General features: G+C 48.5%; 1 protein-coding gene across 1 annotated transcript in view; it reads right to left on the bottom strand.

Moving 5' to 3' along the window:
• SORL1 (sortilin related receptor 1) overlaps positions 1-18,801 on the bottom strand; it is an 86,949-nt gene that overhangs the window by 26,744 nt on the left and 41,404 nt on the right. The window contains exons 19-31 of the mRNA XM_044439448.1: positions 16,644-16,735; positions 15,317-15,563; positions 12,999-13,137; positions 11,503-11,676; positions 9,484-9,597; positions 8,852-8,974; positions 8,141-8,260; positions 6,297-6,422; positions 5,355-5,462; positions 4,708-4,839; positions 2,494-2,625; positions 1,156-1,290; positions 133-288 (exon numbers count right to left, since the gene is read on the bottom strand). Of these exons, the coding sequence (XP_044295383.1) occupies positions 133-288; positions 1,156-1,290; positions 2,494-2,625; positions 4,708-4,839; positions 5,355-5,462; positions 6,297-6,422; positions 8,141-8,260; positions 8,852-8,974; positions 9,484-9,597; positions 11,503-11,676; positions 12,999-13,137; positions 15,317-15,563; positions 16,644-16,735 (1,798 nt within the window). The remainder of the gene's footprint in view (positions 1-132; positions 289-1,155; positions 1,291-2,493; positions 2,626-4,707; positions 4,840-5,354; positions 5,463-6,296; positions 6,423-8,140; positions 8,261-8,851; positions 8,975-9,483; positions 9,598-11,502; positions 11,677-12,998; positions 13,138-15,316; positions 15,564-16,643; positions 16,736-18,801) is intronic.

Raw genomic sequence — 18,801 nt, 5'->3', positions numbered from 1 at the left:
AACCTGCCTTCATGACTCCCTTCGGTTCCTGCCCATTTTCTGATCCCTCCCGTACTTTCTCTGGGCAGGAACAGCTAGATGGAGCCACATGCAACTTGACCGAAGCGGCAGAAGGTCGCGAGAGGTCCTTACAAGAGGTAGGGCAAGCATCCTCATCCGAGCCGTCTGCACAGTCTCGGTATCCGTCGCAGACCCAGCTGTTCATAATGCAAGCACCGCTGTTACATCGGAAATGGTTGGGTGAACATGTGGCAGGGGCAGATGTGGTCACAGGGATGACTGCCAAATCTAAAAGTAGACCAGCAACAGACTTTGGAAATGTGCTGCAGATGGGGCCATGATATCCGACAGCAGACAAAACGGAGGCTTTGGAAAAGCGGGGCATAACACCAGCAGCCCTTTCTCTGCCATTTCCCCGCAACATCTGGCCTTCTGGGACAGTGCATCGAAATGGAGGGGTTCTCCTCGACCGTTCCCACATACATCAGAGGCGCTGAATTTCTGGCCAATTTGGCCCACATGGGAGTCCCGATCTTCTCTGCTGGGGTTCCCTGGATTGCCATAACCCTTCCCAAGATGAGAACACCTCTTTATCACGGTTCTATGCCCCCAATGCTCTCTGGAAGATTCACAACCATTTCTCCAGAGGACCAACCGTTCCCAAGCTTTCCCCCATTCTGAAAAGCTGAAAATCCTCTCCCGTGGCCTGGTTGACCTGCTTGGTTACTTTCTACCAGGAAAGAAGAGAGGCAGTGAAGGGGTGGTGGTCAGGAATCTCCTCTTCCTCCTCCCCACTTTAAAATGGCATCTCTCTTAGATGTTGTACATAAAGTAAAGTAACCTTCCCAAGGTGGGAGGCAGAGAGTTGCCATGACCCTCAAAAAGCCAGTCCCGCTCACCCTGTTCCACCTGGACAGGCCACGAGAGCCTGGTCCTTTTGTTGGGCCAAAGAGACAGACTGGACCCCACTCTCTGGGGCCTCCCTGACCCTGGCTGCCCGGGACTCAGATGTGCTGTTCAAGAGCCCTCAGTCTCTGGTCCTGGGAGCCTCCAACTGGCAGGCAGAGGCTGCCTTGACAGGGCCGGCTCAGGACTCCATGCCCTCGGAGGGGCCTCTGTTTGTCCCGCTGAGTATCTGGAAAGGAATCCACCTACCTCCACAGGCCTTCTCATCGGACCAATCCCCGCAGTCATTTTCTTCATCACATTTCCACCTGTTCGGGATGCAGTGCCCGTTGTCGCACTGGAACTGGTAGTACCGAGAGCAGACGGGGGCTTCAGTTGGGTTTTCTGGTAAGGACAAAAACTTCCCGTTAGCTCCCACCAGCTTCAACCTACCCAGAAAAACCGAAATGGCCCAACTAGCCAGGCCAAGGTTACCCAGCCTTTACGGACCTATGGGCACCACTACAACATGTGTCACCAGTTGATCACCACTCTGGCATTTACCTGCCTTGTCTACAGCTCTTACGGTGTCCTACCTGGCCAGAGCATCCGTTCCATGCCTACTGTACACAGCAACTTCTCTTTAGTAAGGGATTCTCTTATTTGGCTAAGTGTTTCGGCAAAGTCCAGGACCTGCTTCTTTTTAGGAGGTTTGTACCAGAACAGTGCTTAGTATCTATTGATGTACATACTCTTTAAATCATGGACCAGCTTCATCAAAATTAACTCATATTAATTGTGAATTGATTCTCCATACCTTCTTGACAGCTAAAGGACTGTTATTTTAATGCTGGAAGGATGAACACTCCTACCCTAGAAAGCAATTCTTTCAGACAGATTCTTATTTGGATATTTAGTCCACTTCTGTTGCCAAAAAGTTCCACACATTCCACACTGGTTTATCATATACCTTTTTCAAAAGATGGGAAAACATTTAAACAAAAACTTTAAAATATTCTGCAGACACCCTTGGGTGCTACACCTAAAATGAGTCAATGTTCCTTAATTGAGTTCCTTTTGGATATGTTGGACTACAACTACCATCACCTGCAGCCAATATGGGCATGATAATCTCGTATAGCCAGAGGCTGGCATTAATGGGGCTGTTCTGAATCTGGGAGCTTTCTGAACATGCAAGCAAGCAAACTGGCAAAGAAGGGTGAGAAACGGGGCCAGAGATGCTCTCCAGAAAAGCTGAGTGCTCCATCTGGGCAGGAAGCGCACCCCAAACGAGCTCGGCCTTCTCTTGAACTTCTGAGGGGGCTGCTCCTCACCCATTCTTTGGATTTCCGCTTTAGACAGCCGGACTGGCTCCGCAGGGCTAAGGGGCTGGACCGGGACGCAGGAGATCCACATTGGTCTGCACTCAGCCACAAAGCTCACCGGCTGGCTCTGGGCCAGTGCCTGGGCTCTCAGCCTCGCCCACTTCACAGGATTATTGTGGGGATCAAATGGAGAGGGAGACGGCTGACGCATGCCGCCTGGGGTCCCCCGAAGAGGACAAAGCCCGGATATAAAATCTTCCAAAAGATGCCTGGAACCGCTCACCACAGTTGGCCTCATCCGAGTAATCACCACAGTCATCCATGCCGTCACATTTCCACACTAAACTGATGCAAACGCCGTTCTGACAGCGAAAGCTGAACTGGTCGCAGGTGCGGCGGAACTCAGGCTCTTGGGCTGCAAGAAGAGAGCTGGTTTCAAAAGGGAAAAAGCCGGCAGGTTGCATCTTCTGTGCTTCTGCCTCCCTAGCCAGAGGCTCTATGGGGTTAGCCTCACACTTGCAAAGGCGATCGTTCCAGGGAAGTCGCGTGCCAGCAAAGGCCCAGGAGGCCCCGTGTGCCGCTTGTATTTGCGTTATTCTGTTGCAACTAACCCTAAACTGGTGCTACATGATCCTACATCACACCTTGAGATGCCTGAACGGACTGCAGAAGACAGAATCCAGCATCCAGGTAATCTCCTTGACGTGGTACTTCAGAAGGTTCAAAGTTAATTACCTTCTTGCTTTCCTTACAAGGCTGCAAGTATCATTCACCTCCCATTGCAGTGAGTGCCGGAGAGAGACAAAGCAAGGCTATCCTTTTCCACAAATTAGTCTACACCAACACTCCATCTCAGCTTTGACTTGTATTAACTTTCAAGACGTCAAGTTTCTAGTCCTTAAGACTAAAGACAGGCTTGAAAAACTTGTGGGCAATGACAAGCATTTCCATGAACACTCTTCCCCACCAAACAGAAGTAGGATGTGGGCACAATCTTACGCATGTTTAGACAGAAAAATAAAATCCTACGATTTTCAGCTCACTCCAGTCACTGATGGTGGGAATCACATAATTTTTTCTGTCTAAACATGCATGGCATTGTGTTTTAAATTATGCAAAATAAGCACAGATATGTGAATAAACACAATCTGTACAATGCATTGCAAAACTCAGCTTTTCTTGGAGCTGAATTAGGGCTGCCTTGGACAAATGTTTGACTGAGTGATGGACTGATTGGTTTTAAGGTGCAGTGTGTACACAGCCTGGGCAGAATACCCCTATTTAGTGGAAAACAGTACCTAAAAAGAAGAGCGGGGGGATGAATGGAACAAGAGACTGCCAGAAACTGATGGAAAGATAACATTTTGCAAGAAGGGAGAACTCCCCTGCCTGGCTTGAGCTGGAAGGACTTGGGAATGAGCCAAGCTCTTCCCCCACCCAAACCAAACCAAGATTGGCTTCAGCTATTTTTGAGTGGATCTTGAGCAAAACACCAGGTGCAAACAGCCCACGGGAAAAGCCGTTTCCCCAGTGATTACTGAGACTGAAGTAGCTCTTGGGAAAACTGCATTCCCAGGGGGCTTTTTTGCCAAGTGTGTTGACAAGGAGGATGGGACCAGAAAAGAGTGTCTTCTCCAGCAGAGATTAAAAGAAGGTTTGGGGAACCATAATGCCTGTTCAAATGCAGGTAGCAGCATCTCAGTTTTATCATCCCCATCCTCACTAATTTTTCATCATAAATTTTCTCATCATCATGTATTTTTTATCCTTGTCCCTCCACCAAAGGGCTACTGGGCCCTTTCCTTCCCTTCTCCCTGCCCTCACTTTTACCAGAACAAAAACCTGGACAGGTAGGTTGGGCTGAGAGATGTGACTGGGCTGCAGATCACTCACTGAGCTGCGCAGCTGAGCAGCAGTCCCAAAATCTGTGTTTCCCCGGCAAAGTCTGCCTGGTGCCAACATTTTCACCTTTCTAGCACCAGCTGAATGGTAGCTAAAGGCATTTCTGCTAGCCGACTCCTTAACACACCCAGCATTTTACTGAAATGGTTTCTAGTGTTTAGCGTGTTTTAAATTTTATCTACATTCTCTGTTGCATTTTATGATCTGTATTTGTGATACTATGGTTATTTCCATCTCCCCCAGAAAGCTTTGCCTATTGGGCCCTAGAGAAATGAAATAAATCAATCAACACTACTAGAGTGTTTTCCTATCCTTTGTGCTTCTTTTGACCCTCGGTCCATCCACTACACCACAGAACAGCCTTCCCAATCTAGAGCCTTCCACATTGCTGGACTACAACTCCCATAACCCCCAGACTTGGAAAGGTTGCCTTGGAACAACTTGGATCAACAAGATTCATCCATGTTGCTGCTACTCCTGAATGAGCAGGTACCCAGTTCCAAAGCATGGAGTGCATTTAGAACGGGGTGCCCATGGCCACCAAGCTCTCTCCTCCCAAGAAAACCACATTTTACTGCCAGCGTTCCCGGCTTACAGCATCCGGCGTAGGCAAAGTCTTCATCCGAACCATCCCGACAATGCACGGTGCCGTCACACACCATGGAGCGCAGCAAACACTGCTGCCGGTTCTTGCACACAAAATCCATGTATCGCGTGCAGAGGGGCTCTGCGGACAGTGGAAGCAAGGAGAAAAAACCAGGGGAAAATAAATGGGGAAGGAACGATCGGCTCCCCCATCCCAGCAGCACATTTATGTGCCAGCATCTCTTTGGATGATCACTTTTTCACCTCTGTACCACCCTCATTCACGACGAATCACCAAATGTGCTTTGCTTCAGGGGGATAATTTAAGACAGAGGAAGACTCTGCCCCAATGACAAACAGGCCTATAGCAGAGCCAGATCTGCCTTAGCAGAGTCTTCCAGCAGTTTTCTCTCTGTTCCTCTTTTCCCTGTCCTTCTCTATCCACAGCGTGACATAACTGGTACCCGGCAGGGGAAGGCGGCGTAGTGGGCAAAGGGCCAGACGAGGGAAGATGCTGAAGGGGGTCCCACAGAGTCTCCCATTTCCCCGGGAAGCTTTGGGGCTGTTGTGTCCACCTGCCCACGGGTGGCACAGAAGAGGCTTCCCACATTTTATAGTGGGGAGGTGGAGCAACCAGCGGCCCAGAGGTGCGCTCACCACAGTGCTGTTCATCGGAGCCGTCGGAGCAGTCGCGCACTCCATTACACCGCTTGCTGGAAGGGATGCAGGTCCTGTTTGGGCACTGGAATCCATTGCACTTTGTCTCTGTACAATCCCAGTTGGAAAAAAGGAAGAAAATGCACACAAAGTAAACACCTGTGCTACACCTTTTGGAGTGCCTGCATACATGATGCATGGAGACAGGCTGGGATGGAGAATTGCGCAGCCATTGTTAAGAAAGAGCCAAAAACTGGAAAAAGGGCCAGGCTGGGGAAAGCTGTCCCAGAAATGGGAAAACTGTTCGCTTTCTCCCAACACTGACTCCTAAATCAAGGGATGAGGGCTGGATGGTCCATACTATTCATCTAAGACTCCTGACTTTCTATTCCCTTGCCCTAGGATAAGGTAGAACATGGGCAGTGGAAGGAAATTCAAGAGTTCTGAAGGATGTTTCAGAGAGGTATAAGTTAAACAGAGCAGAAGTTCCAAACACCAGGCAATTCTGCAAAGCGAGCAAGACTAAACTCAGGTTGTAGCTCCTCTGATCAGAGAGAACTGCACTGGATTTAGAGAGGGTGCAGAAAATCCAGAAAGCAACTCTGGGTACCCTCCTCCACAAAGAGAGAAGTAAATATTCCCCTAACCTTAAAAAAAAAATCATACTTGAGCAGGCCAACCTATAAGAGGCAGCTCATTGCCCTCTTAGGGAAGCATGAGTCTGGGCTGTACAAGGGAAAACACCCTGTTATCGATTTGGATTGTAACTTGCTGCCAATAAGTAAGTTACTGCCAGTAAGATATTTAAGCTGCAATGCACAAGTTTTGTCCCACGCGCCATTAGAACCCCCCACTCCTTTCCCCAGAGCTTCCCCACCCTTGGCTTAGGCAATGGGTAACTATCCTGAGGCTTTTCCCAGTGGCTGAGTGCTTCCCCTGTACCGCAGCTGGCGGGGTCTTCATCAGACCCATCCTGGCAGTCAGCATCACCGTCACACGCCCATCTCTGGGGGATGCAGTGCCCGTTTCGACACTGGAAACTGAAGGCTTCGCAGGTGTGGTAAACAGCTGAAAGCAAAGACAGGAAGAGAGGGCTGAGAGGGGGCCATGTCTCCTGGCATGGAGCAGCAGGAGCAATGGGCCCTGTATGCAGATAGTCAGGACTGGACACTGCCCTTCAGGTTAGAAAAACAGAAACAGAGTGAGTCAGAAGGGGCCATCTAGTCTGACCCTGGCACCAGCCGGCTCTGCTCATGAAGTGCTTACCATGGGCATGTCCAGTCTATCCTTGAACACCCGCACCGATGGGGCCTCAACCACCTCCCGTGGAAGCCCATTCCATGCCCGGGGGGTCCTAACCACCAGGAAGTACTTCCTGACATCCAAACTGAACCTTGATTTCCTGAGCTTGGCTCCACTGGAGCGCGTCCTGCCTTCCTCTGCAGGGGAGAACAGGTCTCCACCCACCTCCGTGTGACACCCCCTCATGTACCTCTATGTCACCAACAGATCCCCCCGGAGTCTCCTCTTCTCCAGGCTGAAGAGACCCAGTGCCCTGTCTCACCTCATACAGGACTATCCTTGCATAGATAGTATAGACCTCATACGACCACCATCCTTGTGGCCCTGCGCTGCACTGACTCTTGCTAAGCCTTACTAGACTCTTGCTAAGCCCTAAGCCCTTACTGGCTTATTTTTGGTGCACCTTCTCTTTTTGCAAAAAAGATCCCTCTTTATCAGGAAGGAAAGGCAGGCTCATCTTAATTGAATTGCATGCTACTCAGGACCATCGGGCCAGTGCCATGCACCTGGTATTCTAAGTCACTGCACTTCCAGCCATAATATTCTATTAAGTATTCACTGTGAAATGTAATTATTTTTGATAAGAGGCACCAATTTGGCCTGCAGAGCTGCCAGATGAACTATTTCTAATGTAGCTGTTATCCGCAGATAATTTCAAGCTGGAGCTTAGCAAAATAAAAGTTGGAAAAAGAAAGAAATGCCAGCTTTTCGGAGCAGGCTCCTGTCCTATAATTACTTGCTCTTGGAAGCTCGCAGGAAAGATAAGCTGCTGCAAAGTATTCACATCACTAGAATACCAACGTCCCCATTGTGAGAGCTGTTAGGGACTTAAACACCAATGCAGCCAAACATCACACCCCGGCTGCCCCTCATTGAGCAGAAATACACGGAGTGGAGCATCTGCTTGTCATCCAAAGAGGCGTCCATCTGACTCCTCGGCACCTCTGTTTCAAAACAGAACCAAGCCAAACTTTTTCAAAAGGCCCTTTTCTAAGGACATTCCCAAGATATCCCATTTCCTTTCCCTGCTGCTGCCTGGAGATGGCCACGGCAGGGTTTTCATCGGCACTTGTTCTAGCATTTGCCATTCTCCTGCATTGCCCCACCACCCAATGCCCTGTTGCGCCCCGGGCAGCGTGGAAGATGCATGTTGACATTTATTTGGAATGAGGTTTGTGGGCACTAAATGTTGGATTCTAGCCTTAAGAACATTTTTACCAGCTTTAAGATTCATACCTTGACATTTTTCCTATGCCAATATATAAATTGACAATGGAATAATCTGTTACGGGCCTGTAAAGAGGACTCATTTTCCCCTTGATGTACAATAAGTTCAGGGGAAGAGGAGAGGAAAGGGAAGAGAGAGGTCAAATCAATGCCAAAGAAGCTACTAATGCTTACAGTCACTGATGTCTATTAATCAGCAATTCCCACCAAGGGCTTATCGATTCTCCTAAATGAAAAGGGAAAGGCGCTTCCCTTACCAGTGCAGTTTGCCTCGTCCGACCAGTCCCGGCAATCATTATCTCCATCACATTTCCATGAGAGGCGGATGCACATCCCGGAGTTGCAGCTGAACTCATCATCTCGGCACCGGTGGGCTTCTGCCAACAGAGCAAAGAATTGGTCCCAGGAAGGGAAGGTGGAAGAGAATGCACGGGTGAGCTCTACCTGCCTTCAAGAGGTGATCAGAAACTGAGATGGCAGCATGGAAAGCCTCCCACTTGGCTTTAAGATGATCCCAGCTGCCAGTTAGGAAAATTCAGGTATTTGTAAAATGGGAATTGGAAGAGCAGAGTGTCTCAGTGGGCAACAAGGCAGGTGTCACACAGCTCCTCTCTGTACAGAGCCATCCGAGGGGTCAGAGAGTGTGAAAGGTCACAGACCGGATGTCCTTCTCCGTCTGCTTGGGCTGCATCAGAGGCCTCCAATGGGACCTGCTGCTCACAGTGGGAATGGTGGCCAGCGCATGATCTAGCGTGCCCGGGACAGTCGCCCATGGCAGGAGTGGCGGTGCAAGTCCACAGCTGCCCCTGCTTTTCCACGGGGCCCACACAGCTCGCTTGCTGTGGGTCCACACTGGGGAGCGGCATGGCCTTCTGTGCACACGTGTGGCTCCTGGGCAACTGCCAATGTGCAGGGGTCACAATGTGCAGAAAATGTGACACAGGCACGGGTTGTGTGGCCCTGCTTACTGCAGTGGCTTTCATCGCTGTTGTCCCCACAGTCGTCCTCCAGGTCACACTTGTAGGACAGAGGGATACAGGTCCCCGATTCGTGACAGCGGAACTGGGTGTCGGCATCACACAGGGTTGTTGCTGTTGGAAGGGAAGAATGCACGAGAATCCTGGTAAGTCAACGGCAGATGGCAGCAGATTTGTTAAGCTTAACCTGGGGCGCAGAGCATTTTCCTTTCTCCCATTCTCCAGAGCCATCCTCTCTCTTTTGTCCTTTCAGTTCCCCAGTACAATCGAGCTTCCCCACGAATCCCATGAAACCAAGTCCCTTAGGACAGCCTGCCTTAAACTGGTGCACTCAAAATTTGTTGGACAATGATTCCCAGAATCTTCCAGCCACTGTAATCTGGAGGATGGAAGGTTGGGAAAAGCCGTCTTAGATGGCAGCCCTGCTCCTGAGAGCAGAAACAGAACCCTCCCTACTCCCCTTTTTCAGACCCCTCCTCTGTTCCTGTCCCGGGAACAACCCCCCCCCCCCCCCTCCCCCCCCCCCCGGGCAAACCCCCCCCCCCCCCGCTTGCTCACGCTCCTGGACAAAGCACCTCACAAGCCGGCATGCGAAAGAAACAGCAGCCGCTCACGGCACTTACGGCAGTTCTTCTCATCACTCATGTCTCCACAGTCGTTGTCGTTGTCACACTGCCAAATGCTGTTGATGCAATTCCCATTTGAGCATCTGTACTGGTTGGAGAGACAGGTGTTTTCTGGTGCACACAGCAGCAAAGAGGGGGCAATGAGGGAACCAGTGCAGGCAAACAAGCATCCAAAGAAAAGCGCAACTTGGGCCCAATTGACAAAGCAGCATTTATCTTATTAAAAAGAGGCAGGACTCAGGCACAAGATCCTAGCAGCTCACCATAAGAGGACCGAGAAACCCTACTCCACCATGAGGAGGCCACGGCCCGATGGCTCCCAAGGCGTGAGGCGTATGACCTCCGCCACAGCCCTGTGTGGATCTCCAGCACACACTCTCCCCATCAACACACGGAGCCCCATGTATCGCCAATGCTCAGAACCAAGCACCATTGTTCGTGTAGCCAAAGCAACGCTACCCCTGTGCCAGGGAGGTGCATCAGCAGCCAAGGTTCCTACAGATACCAGAAATTTGGGGGAAGGAATAAAAGACCCGAAGTGGCTGGGGTAGAAGAGCAGCATGCTGAACGCCTGCAGGATGCCGACTGCCTGTTACCAGGGTGGGGCCAGGGCTGAACTGGAAAGGGAATGGAGTATTTTGAAAAAGGTATGCCGGTCTGGAAGACCAAACAGGCTATTCCATGCCACAGTGTTTCATGAGCAGCTCAGACTGGTAATTTGCCAGTCTCTAATTTTATCCTTCTCATTTCTTACTCCTGTCCTCCTCACATTCTCCAAAGCGGAAAGAAGACGCTCAATGTTCCATGGTGTGGGGATAAATAAGACAAGGGATGCTTAGCTGGGAGAATGACACATTTTGCCCAGAATGACACGTGTGATAACAATCACTCCCACCTTTGTAAAGGATAGGTAAGTTCGGCTTCTGGGAGTGTGGAAAAATGATGCAGAATAGAGGCACCAATCAGGGCTAAATTTCCATTGAAAAGAGGGCGATTTTGAAAAAGCCTTCTTTGAGTAGCTTTTTCTGCATAGCTCACCATTTCTGCCCATTCTAAACACATTCCAAGCAGCAAAATCATACCAGGACCCCTTGTTTTTCTAACCCTAACCCTACTCTGGTGCACACCCCTAACCCTCATGTAGGGCAAAAATTCCATTGAAAACTGGGCGATTTTGAAAAAGCCTTGAGTAGATTTTTCTGCACAGCTCATCATTTCTGCCCATTCTGGACACATTCCGACCATCAGAATCATGCCAGGACCCCTTGTTTTTCTAACCCTAACCCTACCCTGGTGCTCACCCCTAACCCTAATATAGGGTAATTTTCCATTGAATACAGGGTGATTTTCAAAAAGCCTCCCTTGAATAGCCTTTTCTGCACAACTCATCATTTGAAGGCTTCCAAAAGTCTCTACTGAAGTTGCAATGCGACAGAACAATATGTACTTCTCTGGTCCACTTCTCGCCGGCTTCACCAAGGAAGCGTGCCCATCTTCCTCCTCCTTTCTTTTTCACCCTCACATCAGCTCCCTCATGTGCTTTTGGCTAAGAATTTGTGACTAGCTGAGAGTCACCCGGTTGTCTTCATGCCTGAATGGGGACTAGAACTCAGGTCTCCTGAGTCGCAGCCCAACACTCTTACAGAAATGCAGTTAAGAGAAGGCAGAATCTGCCCTTTATCACCAAGTCACTGGTGGGATAGGATCAGGCTTACGTCAATCCTACTGTTGCATCTCTTTGGACACAGTCAGACCATGCACCAATTCACAGAACAATCTGCACATCAGTTTCACTTCCACAGCTTTTCTTATGCCCCCCAAATCCTGGGAACTGGTCCAGTAAGGGCATCACAAAGACTTCGCCCTCTCCCAGGAATGCAGTTCCCTCCAGAGTGAATTACTGTGGACTCTGCAGTCCAGATGGACTTGCATGCTTAAGAAGCCCTGATTTCTAGATTATGCAGGACCGATTTTCCCACCATAAATCGCAGCAGAGCCCAGGTGTGCCTGGCTTACCTTCCTTGACGCAGGTAGCGTTCTTCAGGAGATACCCAGGTGGGCAATCACAGCTCATCTCCCCTGAGGGAAGCATGTGGTGGGAGACCGCCTCCGGGCATTTGCAGCTCCGACTGTTGTTTGACCTCGGCAGGCACAGCACGCTGCAGGGGCTGGTGACGCAGGCATTCTGCCCTGACCGGAAGAGGAGGAGGAGGAAGGGGCACAGTATAAATGCAAGTGTGTGTGTGGGGGGGTGGCCCTTCATTCAGTTATTCATTTCAGCAGCTGATCACAAGACCCAACCTTGGCCCACATAAAGCTCCAAGGAAGCAGAGCAAGAGGAGAACATACTTGTGTGTCCCAAAACAGAAGGGAAAATATGCTTGGGTGCCTGGAAAATTTAAAAAATACACTTTTATGATGCCCAATTAGTTTTGGAAAGGACTTTGCTTCCTCGGGGGCTGCTGAGCATTTCAAGACAGAAGCAGCATTGGAAAGGTTTTTTTGTGACATACCTGGAGGAAAAGTCACTGCTCCAGTAGAAGGAAGTCCATTCTGAAATGTGCTGGGCATGGGGGAAATTTTTCCAGGCACTTGAGAATATTTTCTCCTCTGTTTTGGAATGTGGAAGCTCCAGTCTCCATGCTTGTACTTCAGTCTGAGCGGCTCACCTGTACTAGCTTAAGGTCCCAACTGCTGCCTTGAGGCCTCTCCTGGTTTTGACTTGCACCATGGCCCCTGCTTCTCACCTGAGCTTGGAGTGTTGCCGTAGAAACGAGGCCCTGTCTGCTCCCCATCATACACTACTTTTGCCCCACTGAGGGTGACTGGCAGCTCTGCCAGAACCCACTTTCCTGGATGCAGACCCAAAGATGGACATGGCGCTCTGGAGCTACTCAGAAAAGGTCCTGCATGACATGAATGCCCATTTATTTACCTATTCATTTATTTAATATGGATAAAAGCCACCTGTTAGCATCATGCTCTCCGGGTGGCCATTGCAAGTAAAGGGTCAGTAACAACACTGAATAAAATAATACAGTTAAAATATTACAATAAATAACATGGTAAAACACAATAGGTATTATCAAACAAAAACATAAATTAACAAAATTAGTAAATTAAAAGCAGTGCTGTCAATATAGATGGTTTAAGCAGTGCCATAGGTGTGCCAAAGAAGAAAAGTTTTTGGCAGGCAACTAAAATTCAGTAAAGCAGGGTTCACACTATTGAAGTGAGCTTAGAGCCTTCCAGATTTGCCTCCTTACCTGGACAGACGTGCTTCCATCTTCCATTCTGCAAATGACTGAAATATGTACTTCTTTCCCACCTCCCATTCTGCACCCTGAAATGAGGGCTGGATGGGGCTCATTTTCAAACTTGACGTATAAAATGATGTACAGACAGGTGTACCATTTATTTATCTGCCTTAATATGTAGGCACAGAAACAGGTTAGCTGCATGAGGCAACTAACAGAACAAGCAGGGAATGTCCATCGGTGGAACAGAAATACCTGCTGTCTTTCCACGGTAGAAGATTTTCATATCCATGACACCATTGAGGTGGTCCACCAAGGTCTCCATTCTAGCACCACTGTGCTTGGAGGCTCTGAAGATGCTGAGCTGTGACCAGTCATTCCAATAGATGTCATTCTGGATAGCAATAACATAGAAACCAGAAACAGAGCAAGTCAGAAGGGGTCTCCTGGGCCATCTAGTCTGACCCCTGGCACAAGCCAGCCCTGCTCCGACATGTGGGAGCCCTTTTTAAGCAATAACGTTTAGTGAAGAATTATGGCTGTAGATATTTTTTAAAAAAATTAACAACACCCAACCCCCAAAGCACCAAACCCAACAAAACAGGTATCTCTCTAAGTCAGAGATGTCCAACCTTTTGGCTTCTCTGGGCCACATTAGGAGCAGAGAAATAGTCTTGGGCCGCACGTTAAATACACAAACCCTAACAAAAGCTGATGAGCAAAAAGGAAAAGGTCTGTGCATAATTTTTATGATAACTGCCACCACCATGTGTACAAATAACGAGAGCACACATACATTCATTTTATGTAACATTGCAACACGATGCTATCATCTACAAAGTTCACACCTGAGAACTGCTCAGTCGAGTTACAAACAGAAAAAATCACAAAAAAAAAACCTCAATGTTTTAAGTAAATTAATGATTTCATGTTGGGCCACAGGTTGGACACCTCTGCTCTAAATATTATCACTCTAGATATGGAGTGGCACATATTTATAGTACATATAAATAAAAATAAGTAAATATATGGACTTATTAAGGTTATTGAACATTTACTATCGCAATACTTCCTATGCAATGGCCATTTTCACACATAACACTAAGCTAGGATTCCTGGCTTAACAGACCACAATGTGAGCAAGCAGCAAGCAGATGGAGCAAGAGCAAAGAGGCCTAACACAATGCTTGCTCACAACATGGTTTGTTAACCCAGGAATCCTAGTTTAGTGTTACATGCAAATGTGACCTCATTGTCATAATTATGCTTGCAAATATTTCTTGGCACCCTTGAGGCTTTCTATCCGTCATGATTTGTATTACTTAAGTTGCTGGGTTTTTAAAAATCCAGTTCTGCTTTCATGCTGTTTCTGAAAGGAAGGGTTAACGCAGGCCCATAATGCTTAAGCCAGGGTGAGCTAAATTACATGCAGAAGGAATTTAATGTTTGTGAATCAGCCTTAAAGACTGATTCTGCTTCAGTTGGCCAGTTTCCAATTCCCCTCTGGTGGCTTACATGAAAATCTAGGTTACAGAGTTGCCCTTAACAACCAGATATGGTAAAGCGCCTCCCCACACAAGCATTCAGAGTGTCCTTACACACAAAACAAGAAGCCACACAGGAAAAGGCAGCTGCTTTCCATTTCTGGAAATGTTTAAGCATGCTACCTATTCTTTTTGCACTGCTGCAGCCTCTCACGCCTCTGCTGACAGGTCAGAGTCATGAACATTAGATTTGGCTTCTTCTTTGCAGCAGGACAACCAACCACCTCTACCCACCCATCCACCCACTGTGAGGAGGGAAGGTTTCTGTTCTGCCTTACACTGGACTAGACCCTTGGTTCATCTGGTCCAGTATTGCCACACTCCCGGACAACAGCATCTCTCCAGGGTTTTTTCCTAATGGAGGATCCCAGGGATTGAAGCTTGAACCTTCTACATGCCACCCAACCTTATGTCCGCCAGGTGGGCTGGATTGCAGTAGCTCCCACCATCCTCAGCCAACACAGCTCAATGCTCCTATGGGTCGCTTTGGCTGGGTAAAACGAGTCTGCAGCCCATCGCTTGCTGCCTGATCTTTTTTCAACATCCCTGCACTAATGGGAGGTCCCAGCTACTCTTTGATAGAACTTCCGGTGCATGAGTCAATTGTCTCCACATGAGACAATTCTTGCATGCTTGTCATTCCCTACTCACAGTCATTTATGGGTTCTTCAGAAAATATGACCCTCTGGTTTTGCTTCAGTGTCTAAAGGCAATTTTCAGCAAGTTTTTTCTTTTCTTTTTTTAAGAGCGGGGAAAAGCCAGTATTGCTTTATGAAGGAGAGAGAAACCACTTTTTCCACTTGAGTATTTACATGTATTCTGCTCTACCACAGCACCACCTAGAGGTTATGTGGTGGAAAATCAGGAAAGAATGTGCTCTTCAGGTATTGCTCAGATCTGAATTCTGCAACAAAACCCAAAGCAGATACGTCTGCTCGACAGCCTTGAGTAGAGACAGTCTTTGGCTCCACAAAGAAACACTTTCAATGGATAGAAGCTTCCCCCTAAGCAGATGCATTTCAAAACTACCTTAAACACAGCGATTGCATAGGGATGGGGCAGGCTATCCAAAATGACCGATCTCTGCTTGCCGTTGAAGTCAATGCGCTCAATTCTGTCCATGTAGGCTTCTGTCCAGTAAATCCAGTGCTCATCCACAGAAATGCCATTGGGCCACCTCACTCCCTCGGAGACAATGCAAGTGGCCGAAGAACCATCCATCTCACTCCGGTAAATGCCGGGCTTGGAGTCCCCCCAGTCTGTCCAAAACATCAGCCTAAGAAGGCAAGCCGCAAGGGGAGTTACCGTACAATACCCAACAGACACAGGTTTGCCTGAGCCAAGCAGAATGCAGTTCTCTGACTTTCTATGGTGGGCCACCAGGGACTCAGTGAGCTTTCTTTGCAACGATCCTATTGACACAGCATGAGCACCTACGGCTTTTTAAGCAGCTGGGTTGCTTGTGAATGAGCACACTGTTGCAAGGTGCCTAACTGCTCCGGCTGCTGGAAAAATCAGCTAAGCAACTCCAAGGTCTTTCACCCCGGGATGTTTAGAGTTGCATGAACGCCAGGCTTTGGCTTAGAGCCCAGCCTTTGAGGGCTGGTGTTTTGCAGACCTAGCCACAGACACTGCTCCCAAAACTCAGATAAGGAACGAGATGTTGGTGCCCTTGAAAAACATCAGCCAGGTTCTTTTGCAGAAAGAGGAAGGCAGTTTTATGAACTGCATCTGCCTTCAGCTGTACATTTTTGCAAATATATTGACTTGCTCTGACGATGGTGATTGGCACTTGGTTCTAACCCCAGTTTCCATACTCTGGACACAAATTGGACACAGAACGCCAGATGGAATCTGACCAGTACATACCACTTCATGCTCCCAACTCGAAATGCCCTGCTGAGGGTGAGCAAAAGGAATGTGAAAAAGCCCTTACTAAGTGGGCTCTCTTGACCCAGGGGGGAGGGAGGTACATCATCCATCCAAAATGCACCACTTCACACTTCCCAAAAATGCACTTTGTTCCTATTGCCAGATTGCTCATCCCCAAAACAACCACGTAAGCTCAGCCAGACTTTTTTATTTTATTTATTTAATTTTCCAATTTCTATCCTGCCTTTTTCCTACAAAGGGCTCAAGGCAGCTCACATCTCCTCCTCCATCTTATCCCCACAACAACAGCCCTGTGAGGTAGGCTGGGCTGAGAGTCTGTGCCTGGCCCAAAGTCGCCCAGTGGGCTCCATGGCCGAGCGGGGACTCGAACCCGGATCCTCTGAGTCCCAGTCCCACGCTCTTAACCACCACGCCACACTGGCTCGCATCTTGCACTGCCTGCTATTCTGGGGCTCAGACTTACCCTTCTTTAGGTACCAGAGTCAGGGCACGCGGTCGCTCAAGCACAGAGGAATTCAAAACTGTAAGTCGCAAGTCTCCATCTGGGTTGGCAACCTAGCACAGACACCACAAAGGGGAGGACACTCAGCAACGGCTCCAATTGTGTCTAAGTTCGACAACACTTCATGGCAACCTTGCCGAGGCTTGCAGCCTAGTATATGGCCAGTATTCAAAGACTCACAAGACTGCCCCCCATGTCTGTGGGGCCACAGTTCAGTCAGTGGTTCCCAAAGGACCGTCTTTGTCATTAGGACAAATCAGACAATCATAGCTAGAGGTTTCATCACACCTAAATCCCTTCCTACAACACAACCAACTGGCAGCAATCCAAAGGGTAGGCGTGTGACAGGCATTGCAACAGCTCCAGCCACTCCACTGGCCGCATTTCTACCCACTGGGGTTGGCCAACTCTTAAGACCACCACCCAATTTAAAGACATCTAGGTTGATAAATCTATTTTCAGTTGATTCATCTATTGCTCAGCTGCAAACATCCACATACATAGCAAACTGTGGTGCTGAAGCATGAATCACACTTTCTTTTTTTAGAACACACACAGCTGTGTTGTTGTGTCATCTGAGAAGAAGCATTTCCCCTAAGTGTCGGTCAAGAAGGAATACTTCATCTTACTAATCTGGTTTGCCCCCTGTTGTTGTTTTAATAAGAGCTCGTATCAAAAATAACACAAGTCCTGGACCTGAAAAATGACCCCGGGACCTGCCACATTGCCAGCCCCTGCCCTAGATGTTCCTCGTTTCAGCATCTTCATCTAGAAAGTTCAGGGCAATGCCTATTTCAGTGCTGTGTATGGAGCTGGAAACACCTGTGCATTCCCCAGAGATCAACCTGCGCATCCAGATCTGCACTTCACTTGCCCTGCCTTAAAGCCCCACCTGGACAAGAGAAGCAGGGCTGGCTAAGAGCTGGGCATGAAGCAGAAGCCTTTGCTTTGCAAGGTACACAGCTCAGAAAGGTAGTACATGAGAGAGTCCCTCTCCCAGCAAGACCCTGCCTATATACTACACAGATCATCTATGGCCCTCCTCCAAGGGAGGCTCAGGAGGTGGCCCAAGGGGAGAGGGCCTTCTTGGTGGTGGCTCCGATGATGGAATGGTTGTCCCAGCCAGGTCCACCACAGTTAACTTCTGGTGGCAGGTTTAGACCTTCTTCTATTCTCTGGCATTTGGCAATGCATGATGAGGTTTTTAATTTGCCTCCTGGATTACTTACAGTTGATTGTTAAAACTGTTTAAGGAGTGTGAATACTCACTGCCTATTTATATGCTTACGTGTAAGCAGTGTTTACATCAAGTACAGTATTGTATTTTTCAGGATTTTGCTGTCTGCAAACTGCCCAGACAGCTTGGGCTATAAGGCAGCACAGCCATGCAATGAGACAAACTGAAATACGTCGCTGACTCTATGGCTATATATAAACCCCAGATGCACTCTGTAAAGCTCGGCAAATTGCTTCCTGCAAGCAGCTCTGATAAATCCATTCATTTATTTGGTTTGCCAGGCAGGCACACACCAAACCTTATTAAAGTAAATGGCCTTGGTTGCCAAGCAGTCGCTGGGCAGTCTCACGCAGACCACGATCAACCGGCAAATGTGTCAGGGCTGATGGGGCACTGCGGTGCATAATGTGTTTCTGGGATTGTTTCTGCTCTCTGACTCAATAAATGAAGCTTTTCCAGACATGGACAACCAATTCCATTCGTGCACATGCTTGCAGCAGGGAGAGGACATGTCTCTCCCCTGTTGGGTGAGATGAAGGTCCTTAGCATCTTGCTTCAAACCTCAGGAAGTTCCAAAGCTGAGCGTGAAGGCCTGTCCTAAGTGGCTGCTATGCTGATGTAGACTGCAGCCATCCATGGAGGCTCCATCTCAGGGTCATAGCTGACAGTCGCCGAGACAGACCTATTCTACATAAATGGCTTGGCTGGATGTAGATCCTCCCACAAGCTCACAAAAGGCATCTGGAGCAAGCAGCAAGAAACCTCACAACCCATGTTCTGTTATGGGAAAACCCACTGATAGGCACCATTTATACGGTGCTGAGACTACAGAATCAGGCCCCTTATAGCATGCGGACACAAAGCTTTGAAGAAGGGAAGTGG

This window comes from Varanus komodoensis, unplaced genomic scaffold (assembly GCF_004798865.1).
Source record: "Varanus komodoensis strain SLA01 unplaced genomic scaffold, ASM479886v1 scaffold35, whole genome shotgun sequence".
NCBI lineage: Eukaryota > Metazoa > Chordata > Lepidosauria > Squamata > Varanidae > Varanus > Varanus komodoensis.
The sequence above is the reverse complement of the archived record's forward strand: the minus strand, read 5'-3'. Positions and strand labels throughout refer to the sequence as shown.